The sequence below is a fragment of the Entelurus aequoreus genome, linkage group LG13, assembly GCF_033978785.1.
Source record: "Entelurus aequoreus isolate RoL-2023_Sb linkage group LG13, RoL_Eaeq_v1.1, whole genome shotgun sequence".
Lineage (NCBI taxonomy): Eukaryota > Metazoa > Chordata > Actinopteri > Syngnathiformes > Syngnathidae > Entelurus > Entelurus aequoreus.
The window spans coordinates 15,348,312-15,361,809 of NC_084743.1; the positions used below are offsets into that span (position 1 = coordinate 15,348,312).

The 13,498-nt window shown below is 41.0% G+C and overlaps 1 protein-coding gene across 1 annotated transcript in view; it reads right to left on the reverse strand.

The window, feature by feature from the left end:
- The window catches only part of thsd7ba (thrombospondin, type I, domain containing 7Ba), a 517,449-nt gene that overhangs the window by 331,472 nt on the left and 172,479 nt on the right, over positions 1-13,498 (reverse strand). The window contains exons 9-10 of the mRNA XM_062067490.1: positions 5,787-5,978; positions 5,378-5,609 (exon numbers count right to left, since the gene is read on the reverse strand). Of these exons, the coding sequence (XP_061923474.1) occupies positions 5,378-5,609; positions 5,787-5,978 (424 nt within the window). The remainder of the gene's footprint in view (positions 1-5,377; positions 5,610-5,786; positions 5,979-13,498) is intronic.

Below are 13,498 nucleotides of genomic sequence, written 5' to 3' on the forward strand. Positions count from 1 at the left end.
TATGTAGACCACAAGGAAGTCTTTTACATTCAGATAAAAATCTTAAAAATATGAGTCCTTTAATGCGCCTTATAATCCGGTGCGCCTTATATATGAAAAAAAGATTGAAAAGAGACCATTGCCCCCTATGGTCCTGAAAATACGGTATGTATTAAATTATGTTAAGTTTATCAATACAGCTTGTGGAAGTCGCTTCTCGACGTGCCGTTTAAATCAAGTTTGTAATGTTCATATAATAAGTCAACAATCTTTTCAGATGTTTTCTCTCTCCAGTCTCTCCCACCTCCTTCCTCCACTGGCCGCTCACTATTAAAGACAACAGATGATTAGATTACCACGTACCACCTGTGAAATCTAATCACCTGCCAGCTGTGTCTCGCCGTCAGCACATGCCCCGCCCCTATCCGATGGTGCTCCGCCCTCAACACCATCGACAGAGGCGGTGACCTTTGCTCCTGCAGGGGCGCTGATCACACTCTCCCTCCACACAGCTATATACGTACATACTATACATAGGTTATAGTCCATGTGTTTTTACATTAGTTATTCATGTTACACATAATTAGGTAATACATTCATTAAAGTAACAATGAGGAGCCACTTGGGAGACGAAATTTTAGTGAGCCGAGTCAGAAGAGACGGAATTCCTATCCCGACGATAAAGTTTCAAACTACAGGCTTTATAAACCTTTAAAGTTTAGTTCTATCTAAGGAGTAATGGCATTGAAGGGGACGTCTTTAAGAAACAGTTCAGACCAAAGAATGTAATGTCAGGCTGGTAACTGTAGAGCCGCATATTTATGGCCCGAGCACTCATAAAGTGCTTTGAGTCAGCCACCCCAAACTCCGTTGTGCATGCCCAGAGGACTACGACAATGTGCGTATTGTATGCATGGAGCATCTCCTATAAAAACTGAAGACTAATGAAAAGTTGCCTCACAAGAAAATGCGTGAAACGGACAAAAAAAACAACAACCATTGAACGCCACGGCAATAACGTCAACAATCCATCCAGCATGCAATGATATTTGCTTTATTGTACCTCTACTTGAATCCTATCAAGTAACCCACTTCTAAAAAAAATATTATGTCGATAAAACGTTTTTTTGCTGTCATTTTTGACGGTGGTGGTGAGGTCGGTTAAGTGTTATTGTTGTCATGATAGAACTGAAAATGAGATTCCAGCACATTGCTGTAGATTACAGAGTATGTGGTAGTTTCTACTGCAGAGCTATTTAACTGGCAGCCCCGAGGCATGCGGGGGCATATTCGGCCAGAAAGTTCAGTTCCAAAAAACTTGAAAGAGACTGACATTTTTGCATTAGACTCCTAAAGATACTGGAACCCTGTCATGTTGATGATCTTTGACCAGCTTCGCTTTGCAGTAGGCCCTTAAAAACTAAATTTCTTCTGTATTTCGTACATAACTTCAACAAAACAAATAGGCAATAATCAAATGTATACTGCAAAGGATGCTGGTCCTCAGAAATATACAAAATCATTGAAGTAGTGAAGGGAGAAGTCCTTATCCTTCTGGAAATGTGCCCTCCAAAACTATTTAGTTTCCGTTCCAAAAACTTGAAAGAGACCGACATTTTTGCATTAGACTCCTAAAGATACTGGAACCCTGTCATGTTGATGATCTTTGACCAGCTTCACTTTGCAGTAGGCCCTTAAAAACAACATTTCTTCTGAATTTCGTACATAACTTCAACAAAACAAATAGACAATAATCAAATGGCCAGAAAGTTCAATTCCAAAAACTTGGAAAATAATGACATTTTTGCATTAGATTCCTAAAGACACTGAAACCCTGTCATTTTGATGATCTTTAACCAGCTTATCTTTGCAGTAGGCACATACAAACTAAATTTCTTCTGTATTTCGTACATAACTTCAACAAAACAAATAGGCAATAATCAAATGTATACTGCAAAGGATGCTGGTCCTCAGAAATATACAAAATCATTGAAATAGTGAAGGGAGAAGTCCTTATCCTTCTAGAAATGTGCCCTCCAAGACTATTTAGTTGGGTAGCCCTGATTTACTCTACGTTCTGTACTCTATATAGTATACTAGATGAAGCAATTCTTGAATGCTCCAATGCTGAAGTTGAACTGAAATCCTGGAATTTTTTTTGGAATTGTTGAAGTAGAGCACATAACTTCAACAAAATAAATAGGCAATAATCAAATGTATACTGCAAAGGATGCTGGTTCTCGGAAATATACAAAATCCTTGAAATAGTGAAGGGAGAAGTTAAGAGGCTGTCTTTGTTGCACCAAGAGAAAGGCTTGGAAAATTCCATTGTGCACGATGGGAGGAGACGGGAGGGGCGTTATCTATTGTGATCCAAGACTTGCCCAAGCTCGATCCAGGACCAGCCCAAGCCCGAGGCATCTTTTCCTTTTGTGTTAATGTGACCGAAAACAATGGCTGTTTACATACCCCCCATTCCTTTAGAAACAGCTGTTGTTGTGTAAACAGGGAATATCCAAATAAAAGAGGAGACGTAAACCTTTTTTCGTCAGAGCGTGCAGGAAATTGTGCAAGAGTACGGACCAGACATTTCTCCTCAAATTGAGCCAAATTGAATTCTCTCTCTGTTTATTTCCTTGCTTCTTGTCTTGTTTAATAGATGTCATCAGTGTTTGAACCTGACATTATCCCTAAACACATATCAGTAAACATTATATCACACTTGGCTCTTTTGCTTTGACTCTCTCTCAGGTTCAAACAGATGCCAATGCAATAGTTTTCCTAGTTTCAAGGATATAACAATATGAATTATTGGTGAATCATAATGCAGGGGAGTTATACCCACATGACAGCTTGTTGCCATATTGCCAACTTTTATTACAACCTGTGTGGGCTTGTGTGTAGCATAGGACAAGGGTAAGGGCTACAAATCCCTTCTATAATTCATTTATAGTACTATTAATAATACAGTATATGGTGCTAAGGGAGGGTAAATGTTCTAAATTATTCATGTCTCTTTTGTCCAAGTGTTGGTATTTTATTTTGTTTTTTCAAAAAAGAAAATAGTGACTGCGTTTGACTGGCGAGCAGTAAAGGGGGTACCCCGACTCTTGCCTAAAGTCAACTGGGACACCCCCGACCCTAATGACGGTTTGCGGTGTAGAAATGAATGAATGAAAGCAAAAATGTTTTGAATTCTGTTGTTCGGAGTAACACTGACCAATTATTGAATGATCTCAAAGAACTAAACTGATCGTACAAAAGTTAAGAAAACACTTCTGCAATATCTCATATCCCTTGGGGAGGTAGTACAGTTTCAAAGAAACGTAAACCAGTGTAAATCCCGGACTATATGCCGCTACTTTTTTTCCTACGCTTTGAATACTGCGGCTTAAAAAAGATGCTGCTAATTTATGGACTTTTCTTCGCTGACGGCCATAATGCAAATAGTTTTCATTAAACACACAATAATACACTGAAATGGTGTTTTATTGTTTGTGCTATGGCGCCAGATTTTGGATAAGTTTGCTATGGATTCTTCGTTCATCACTCCAAGCAACATTTTTAAGTTTTACAATATAACTAAAACAATTCTTACTTACTAAACCGTCCCATGCGGGATGTCTGTAGGAGTGTTTTCATACATATTTGTATGTGCTGTTGTAGTGTCATAAAGTTAGCGTTATTAGCATTCGCTAATATGCTACCACGTTTACGAGTGTCTGTGTTATTAATATTAACTTACAAAGGCATTCTGTTCAACGTATTCACAAATTCATCAGTAAATTCACAAAAACCTCACCGTGGAGTTATTGAGTCTTTTTAGCTGATTGGAGACCGCGATAACGACTTGTGTTTTGTTTGATCAGCCGTTTAACTGCCGTGTTTGGAAAAAACTAAAGCATTTAAAAAAAAACATTTACAAAATCTTTCTGTGTAAATAATTCATTTCACAACGTATATATCTGCGTTTTATAATCCGGTGCGGCTAATATATGGAAAAACGTTTTTTTTCCTAAAATTTAGTGGGTGTGGCTTTCATACCGGTGCGCTCTATAGTTTGGAAACTTTGCTGTATATTGAATCAAAACAGCAAAAAAACAATCTTGTTCTCATAGAAAGAAATACAGTTTATATAAGCTCAAAGAAAAATATGAATAATCAGTGAGAAAGTTCAGTTTTATAAAACAGTTAAACTCCATAGGGATGTTTTTTTGTATTCCTTTTCCAAGCTGAATGTGGCTAATTTGCATAATTGTGTGACTACTTCCAAAAGCATTCACACAAAATTCCCAGATTTCCCAGAATTCCAGGTTTTCTGGGACATTCAAAATTAATTGGACATTTTTCAAGCTTCGACCATTCCACCATCAACCTATTCAAACCATTCCACCGTCAACATATTTCACTCAGCCTGCACATTCAAGTTCCAAAAAATTCCAGGAATTCCCAGATTTCACTTTTTTTCAAACACTTTTTTGACCCTTTTTTCTAGCGACTACTCCTTCCATATTTTTCAACCCACTTCAATCGTTCCACCGTCCAAACATTCCTCTTAATCAGGAAAAAAAAACTAAGTGTTTTTTTTATCTGGAAAAATTCCTAGTTTTCCCGAAATTCCAGGAATTCCTTAATACCCGTTCTCAATTAAAAAAATGTACTACTTCAACATTTCTTGACCAATTTGAAACATTCCAAAACCAGCCATTTGAACTCATTCAGTAAATTCAAGTGTTTTTAAATGTTCTCAAAAAATTCCCGCTTTTCCCGAAATTCCTATTGAAATGAATGGGACATTTTTGAAAGTTCCACAATTCCCACATTGTTTATCCGATTCGAACCGTTCCAACTCTAAAAAATTCAACCTGTTCAAAATCCGGTGCTCTCTTTCAACAATTGAACAAAAATTCCCGGATTTCCAGGAATTCCCAGTTTTCAGAGACATTTTCCCCATTCAAAATTAATTGTCCATTTTTTAAACTTCCACAATTCGCACATTTTTCAACCGATTCAAACCATTCCAACATCAACACATTCAATTCATCCAACTAACACTTTCCCAAGTTCCAAACCAAATTCAGTTTTTCCGTGAAATTCAAAGTCTTTAACGTTCAAACCATTCTGACATTCAAACTATTCTTACATTCATACTACATTCTGTCAGCATTTTAGTTCAACTTCAGCATTGGAGCATTCACACCCAATTCCTTCAGGAATTGCCTCATCTCGTTATGTATGTTTTTCTATTAAAAAAACACACATTTATATCAAAGAACAGAGGATATATTTGTGAATACAAAAGCCCGAATCACCATACAAATATTAAATGTAACACAACATACATTTCCATCCTATAGACAGAGTAGTAATAAAATGAACACCAAGCTATAGAACGTACCTTTTGCTCACAACGAGTCCACCGTTCATTTTCAGGCAGGTAACTTTCCGAATTTGGACACCCGTAGTACAGGGAGATGTTTCATTCCAGAGGCTTGTTTGATTGAAGTCCAAAAAGGGATCCGCCATGCAGGGCCCCCATGCCGAGGCCTCCCAGTAAAACACCAGGCAAGGGTGGTCATTGCAAACTCTCCACTCCTCCAAAGCCGGAGGTCCTGGACACGTTTTCCCATCTGAAAAAAATATATATTACGCTTCAGAAAAAGGGAATGCGTTTGAAGTCTCCTGATATGTAGAAGAGATCCAGGTAGAGCCCTAAGTCTATTTGCTTGCGTCCTATTTCAGTATTTTCTGTCAGCCTATACCTTATCGTAACTCTTGAAGTGATGGCCCATAATGCATTGCCTTACCTTTTCCCGGAAGCGCCAACACAGTGCGTGTGCGGCTTTGTCGGCCGTCTGCGGTTTTTGAGGCACAACTGTGTGTGCAGGGGGACCAGACGGACCAGACGCTGAGAACACAGTCTGCATGACAGGCCACCTCGCAAGGCGCTTGGGTCGGGGGAGGGTCTCCCCCACAGTAACTCGTGGGCACGTCCTCACCTGGGGAAACCGGAAGTATCAACTATGTGAGATTCGGGGTATCCATTTTAAAGCACCAAACGTTTTAATCAAATTCCTCCCCCTAACTCTTTATATAATTTTTACGAGGCAAATAAAAGTGAAATTAAGATGACATTTTTACTAACTCGTCTCGTTAAGTGTGTTTATTTCAAGGCTCGTTGGTTTGCCAATGTAGTTAAAAAGATGACCCATTTTACTACATACATTATTACGTTGGGTTTAAGTGTAAGCCACCTGGTTCAGTCCCTGCTTTTTATATTCCGACCGGGTCTCGAACCTACAACTTTCGGCATTAGAGACAAATATGCTAGCTACCGAGCTGGCCTCTGTTACTGGCGTATCAATAAAAATAATAATTTGAAATAATCACAATTCTTATCTGTAACGATCCTTAAGCGATTTAAAAAAATTATAATCTAAACTCGATTTTTATACATTAAAAAAATTAATTGAATCTGTCCTTTACAGCCAATCAGGCAAATCTGCTGTACAGATTTTCTTTAGAAAAGAAACATGTTGGATATATCGCTTGTTGCCTTATTGTATTTGACTTTACGAAATGTTTGGGTAGAATTTTATTTAAAAGAAACTAACCGATTAAATGTTTGGGTACAATTTAATAACAAATAACTGTTTTCTTTTAAGTGATATAGAAATGTATCAGAGCTGTTTATCTATTTTATCGAGGAATGTAGTTAATCATAAAAATAGCACCCAAATGTTATTAAAAAAAGTATTGATTTTGAATCGAGAATCGCTTTGAATCGGGAATTATTCTGAATCAAATCGTTAATCCCAAGAATCAAATCTATCGTGAGGTGCCCAAAGATTCACAGCCCTATCCATTGCACTCACCCTCATCCGGGTCACGGCACCACAGTAACCCGCCTGGTTCTGTTCCTGCTATTTATGTTCCGCCCGGGACTTAAACCTGAGACGTTCGGCATGAGAGACAAATATGAGAGCTACCAAGCTAAAAGCCCGGGCTATGAACCTGATAGCTAGCACTGCTCTTGAGGTTGTCAGGGAGTGAGGTTTACCAACATACACATGGCCGAGCCACACCGGCTGGCCTCCCTTTGTAGGAATATCAAAAAATATATATATCTATTCGAATCAATCACAATTCTTATTTGTAACGATCCTTAATCAATTTTCATAAAATCGATGAATAATTTATTTTTTTATTTTATTTTAAATATGTCCTTTTCAGGTGTATCATATTGTTGATGTAGATAATCATATCTGCTGTATAGATTTACTTGAGAAAAGATACATTTTGAATTGTTGAATCGTTTTGAATCTGGAATCGATTCTGAATCAAATTGTTAAACCCAAGAATCGAATCGAATCAGAATCAAGAGGTGCCCAAAGATTCACAGTCCTATTCATTACACTCACCCTCATCCGGGTCACGGCACCCACCTGGTTCTGCCCCTGCTAATTATGTTACGCTCGGGACTTGAACCTGACACGTTCCATCCAAATGTGCCCGGGCAATCAACCCAAAAGCCAACACTGCTCTTGAGGCTATCAGAGAGAGAGGTTTACCAACATACACATGGCCCGGCCACATTGACTGGCCTCCGTTACACTGACACCCCTAAACTTCACTCTCATCCGGGTCACGGCACCACTTTAACCACCCTGGTTCAGTTCCTGCTTTTTCTGTTCGGCACGGGTCTCGAATCTGGGACGTTTGGCGTGTTAGCTACCGAGCTAATAACCCGATAGCCAGCACTGCTTTTGAGGTTGTCAAGAAAATGAGCTTTGTTATACTCACCCTCATTCGGGTCACGGCACCGCTGTAACCGGCCTGGTTTAGTCCCTGCTTTTTCTGTTCCACTCGAGACTCAAACCTGGGACAAGCGTGCCAGCTAAAAGCCCGGTTGTCAGGGAGTGAGGTTTACCACCGTACACATGGCTGAGCCACACCAGCTGGCCTCGTTATACTCACCCTCATCCGGGTCACGGCACCACTGTAACCGGCCTGGTTCAGTCCCTGCTTTTTCTGTTCCACTCGGGACTCAAACCTGAGACAAGCCCGCTAGCTAAAAGCCCGGACTATCAACCCTCCATAGCCAGCAGCGCTCTTGAGGTTGTCAGGGAGTGAGGTTTACCACCGTACACATGGCCGAGCCACACCAGCTGACCTCGTTATACTCACCCTAATCCGGGTCACGGCACAACTGTAACCGGCCCGGTTCAGTCCCTGCTTTTTCTGTCCAACTCTGGACTCAAACCTGAGACAAGCCCGCTAGCTAAAAGCCCGGACTATCAACCCTACATAGCCAGCAGCGCTCTTGAGGTTGTCAGGGAGTGGGGTTTACCACCGTACACATGGCCGAGCCACACCGGCTGACCTCGTTATACTCACCCTCATCCGAGTCACGGCACTACTGTAACCGGCCTGGTTCAGTCCCTGCTTTTTCTGTCCAACTCTGGACTCAAACCTGGGACAAGCGTGCTAGCTTAAAGCCCGGACAATCAACCCTCCAGAGCCAGCACCGCCACAGAGTGGCCTCCGTTACATAAGATCAGAATTTCACAAATAGTTATAAGTAAGAGGAAGCCAGTTCATGGAAAATAAGGCACTTTTGGATCGCTTGAGGCTGTTTCAAGGAATGTGCATGAAGTTGTGTGGATTTGCTATCCCATCAACAGCAATAGTACGGTATCTCGCAACCAATTTATTATGTTGAAATTACAACAAAACAAGCAATTACTGTATCACAGTCCTGGGAACACTGTCAACCGGGAAACATTACCATCAAAAGTCATAACTTTGTGTGTGTGTGTGTGTGTAATGGAAAGGGACAACATAAGAGGGGGGCTCTGCAAATAGACGGCTGCCCCAGGGTCCTATTGCATTATTAATACGGGGATTGGTAGTTGTGCCTCTTGCTCGGATAATAGCGCCACTACCTGCGTTCTATTGAAAAGGATTTCTATTCCGCTCAGCCACCCGCCAAAAGATCTTTTCCACTGTTATTACTAAAGTAGTTATGGGAAAAAAACACAAGCTCTCACCTTTGCCTGCATGCAAATAATCGCTTCCACTCCCCACAGGCGGCTTTTTAGACTAAGCTTGTTGGACAAAATAATAGAGCACTTTGAAAAGAACCGCGGTTACGATCAAATGGGGTCTCGGAGAAACTATCGAGGGTCACGCGTCAACTTTTTAAAACATTCTGTAGACCTGTGACCTCAGCGCAGTCAATCCTCATACTGGGACTGGCACAGTCAAATGTTGAAGAGCTCACTTTGCATGATTGTCTCAAATTAGTAAAAAGGATGTTACATGATATGGAAGCCAAGCTGAACTTTGGCTATGGTTCTGCTCGAAGAAAATTTACACATAGAATGCACCCTCTCTTTTCTACCTTTGCAAATACACACACATTCTATATCATTTCGGTTCGGAGGAAGAAGTACCAGGTGCGGGGAGCGAGAGTGGACAAGAGTGAACTCTCAGTTTTGTTCTCCCCCAAGTCGGTGCAGCCAAGGAAGACAAAAGCATATGTGGAGGGCGACCATTTTAGAGATTAAGCGGGACTTTAGACGGCTCTGTTCTCTCTCCAGCGCTATAATTGCTATTGTTTGACCTTGCTCTTTTGTACAGAATGAATTGTTAATCTTCAATTCTAGTCACCTCTCTTAACGAAAACATCTGGGTCGACTCTTCCCTCTGTTGCGCGCGACCGGTCTTCCTCTCAGGAAATAAAACACACTGGTCAATCCCAAATTCTTTTGGATGACATATATGTTGAGTAAGAAGGACCATTGATTGATTGATTGAAACTTTTATTAGTAGATTGCACATCCATCCATCCATCCATCCATCCATCCATCTTCTTCCGCTTATCTGAGGTCGGGTCGCGGGGCAGCAGCCTAAGAAGGGAAGCCCAGACTTCCCTCTCCCCAGCCACTTCGTCCAGCTCCTCCCGGGAGATCCCGAGGCGTTCCCAGGCCAGCCGGGAGACATAGTCTTCCCAACGTGTCCTGGGTCTTCCCAGTGGCCTCTACCGGTCGGACGTGCCCTAAACACCTCCCTAGGGAGGCGTTCGGGTGGCATCCTGACCAGATGCCCGAACCACCTAATCTGGCTCCTCTCGATGTGGAGGAGCAGCGGCTTTACTTTGAGCTCCTCCCGGATGACAGAGCTTCTCACCCTATCTCTAAGAGAGAGCCCCGCCACCCGGCGGAGGAAACTCATTTTGGCCGCTTGTACCCGTGATCTTGTCCTTTCGGTCATAAACCAAAGCTCATGACCACAGGTGAGGATGGGAACGTAGATCGAACGGTTAATTGAGAGCTTTGCCTTCCGGCTCAGCTCCTTATTCACCACAACGGATCGATACAGCGTCTGCATTACGGAAGACGCCGCACCGATCCGCCTGTCGATCTCATGATCCACTCTTCCCTCACAGGTGAACAAGACTCCGAGGTACTTAAACTCCTCCACTTGGGGCTGGGTCTCCTCCCCAACCCGGAGATGGCACTCCACCCTTTTCCGGGCGAGAACCATGGACTCGGACTTGGAGGTGCCGATTCTCATCATAGTAGATTGCACAGTACAGTACATATTCCGTACAATTGACCACTAAATGGTAACACCCGAATACGTTTTTCAACATGTTTAAGTCGGGGTCCACGTTAATCAATTCATGGTAACCACCGAGACGGAATAGTACTTGGCCAAGTTTTACTAAAGCTTTAGGAGACCAGCCCTTACAATGCGACAATAGCATCCACAGGAAGAGGTCTAAACCCAAACAAAAAGAAAGTCATAACATACTCCCAGAAAAGGGAGTATGTTATACCCCTACGCGGAAAGTACGGCGCCTTCAAGGTGAAACAAAGAGTTTACTAGCGGACGTAGGATAAAGACCCAAAGTGTTCAAATATTAGCTGCTTCCAACATGACTATGGATTAAGAAAGAACACTTAAAAATATAGCATTCTCACACCTCCTAAAAGGAGGGTCCCAATACCTCATAGCCAGCACGAGGACATGGGCAATAATAATGTGTCAAAAATATATTAATATATATTTCTCACTGGCACTCATTTAAGGCGGACACTCCCTTTCCCTCTCCCTTATTTCTCCTGTTTGCTTCTTTGTTTTGTCTCCTGTTTGCTCTTTGCACTGCTCTCTGTCCTCTCAACGAAATTGACAAGATCCCGGGTTTGGAGGAACCCGCCTGTCTTGACAGAACGGTTGTCGCTGGACAGACGACAGACTCTTGGGAGAAGAGGAGTGCCGCGTGCCTGGCGACCCTTTCAGTCGCGGATGTTGAAGACATCTGCCTATTCGGAATCATGATTAAAGAACATCTGCTGATTGGAATAAGCGTTGCCCTGGTGTATCGACACATTGGAAGATGGTGGCAGCCGTTCAGGGGACCCTAAAGCTTACTACAAATCATTGGCGAATGCGAGCAAAAATGTGGGCACTCAGACTTTTGCAATTTTGGTCTACATTGCAAACTTCACGACATCTGGAGACGCTGTCTGCTCTGATGGTGAAGTACGATGAATTTGAGGACCAGAAATAGACAATTAAAGTGGAAATGTAACATTTGTTTTTGCTCTCCCCAAAAACTAACATTCTAATCTAGATTGGTTTCCCGGGCTGCAAGCGACGTGGCAAGATCGCTCCTTCGAGACTCTCCCAGAGGACAGTGCAGTGAAGGTGCAACAGACTCCTTCTCTGTTTGTTTGTTTATTTTTGTTGGACTGACTGGCTGTGCTATCGCATTGGAGAGAGCACCTAGGTAGGGGAACGGAGACAGGCTGCAGGCTTACACAAACATATGCATCCACGAAAAGTACAAGCTACACAAACACACACGTGGTATGACAGAAAACAGAGCAGCGCCCCTAGTGGCTGGCAGCTTTGGGCCGGATGCCTGCCCCCTCAACCCCTCGTTGTAAGTCTTGAGTTGTATGTCGTAATATGTATATGTGCTTTTTTTGGGCCCCCCCAACAGGAGCCCAGTCTGAGATCGACTTTGTTTTTATAACTCGTCCTTCCCCAGCGTCTACCTTTTTCCCACCGTTTACGGGCGCCATAAGTGGAACTCATCAGTGTTCCTGTTCTGCTACCCTGTACAACAGGGGTCACCAACCTTTTTGAAACCAAGAGCTACTTCTTGAGTACTGATTAATGCGAAGGGCTACCAGTTTGACACACTTAAATAAATTGCCAGAAATAGCCAATTTGCTCAATTTACCTTTAACTCTATGTTATTACGATATTTACACTTAATTGAACGGTTTAAAAGAGGAGAAAACACGAAAAAATGACAATTCAATTTTGAAACATAGTTTTTCTTCAATTTCGACTCTTTAAAATTCAAAATTCAACCGAAAAAAAGAAGAGAAAAACAAGCTAACTTGAATCTTTTTGAAAAAATTAAAAAAATAATTCATGGAACATCATTAGTAATTTTTACTGATTAAGATTAATTTTAGAATTTTGATGACATGTTTTAAATAGGTTAAAATCCAATCTACACTTTGTTAGAATACATAACAAATTGGACCGAGCTATATTTCTAACAAAGACAAATCATTATTTCTTTTAGATTTTCCAGAACAAAAATTTTAAAAGAAATTCAAAAGACTTTGAAAAAAGATTTTAATTTGATTCTACAGATTTTCTAGATTTGCCAGAATATTTTTTTAAAAATTTAATCATAATAAGTTTGAAGAAATATTTCACAAATATTCTTCGTCGTAAAAACAGAAGCTAAAATGAAGAATTAAATTCAAATGTATTTATTATTCTTTACAATAAAAAAAATACATTTACTTGAGCATTGATTTAAATTGTCAGGAAAGAAGAGGAAGGAATTTAAAAGGTAAAAAGGTATATGTGTTTTTTCTCTAAAATTGTCTTTCTGAAAGTTATAAGAAGCAAAGTAAAAAAATGTATGAATTTATTTAAACAAGTGAAGACCAAGTCTAAAATATTTTCTTGGATTTTAAAAATATTTGAGTTTTGTCTCTCTTAGAATTAAAAATGTCGAGCAAAGCGAGACCAGCTTGCTAGTAAATAAATACAATTTAAAAAATAGAGACAGCTCACTGGTAAGTGCTGCTATTTGAGCTATTTTTAGAACAGGCCAGCGGGCTACTCATCTGGTCCTTACGGGCTACCTGGTGCCCGCGGGCACTGCGTTGGTGACCCCTGCTGTACAATGTGTGTCTAATCTTGAAAAATTACATTTCGTTGTACTTGTGCAATGACAATAAAGATCCAGCCATCCAAGAAAGTGAGACATAATGCTGAGACACTTCATAAACATCTGGATGGTGGTAAAGAAAAGTGGTTGGGCTGGAACATAAAGTGAATGTTTTAAAGAAGCAAAATGATGGAAAGGATCACATTGTTGTCAAGCGTCGCGTCGTGGAAGACGAAAAAGGTTGTGGTGATTTTAAAATGCAGACAAACCAGGTGGCGGCGTGCAGTAAAAAGGGTATTTATTGATTAA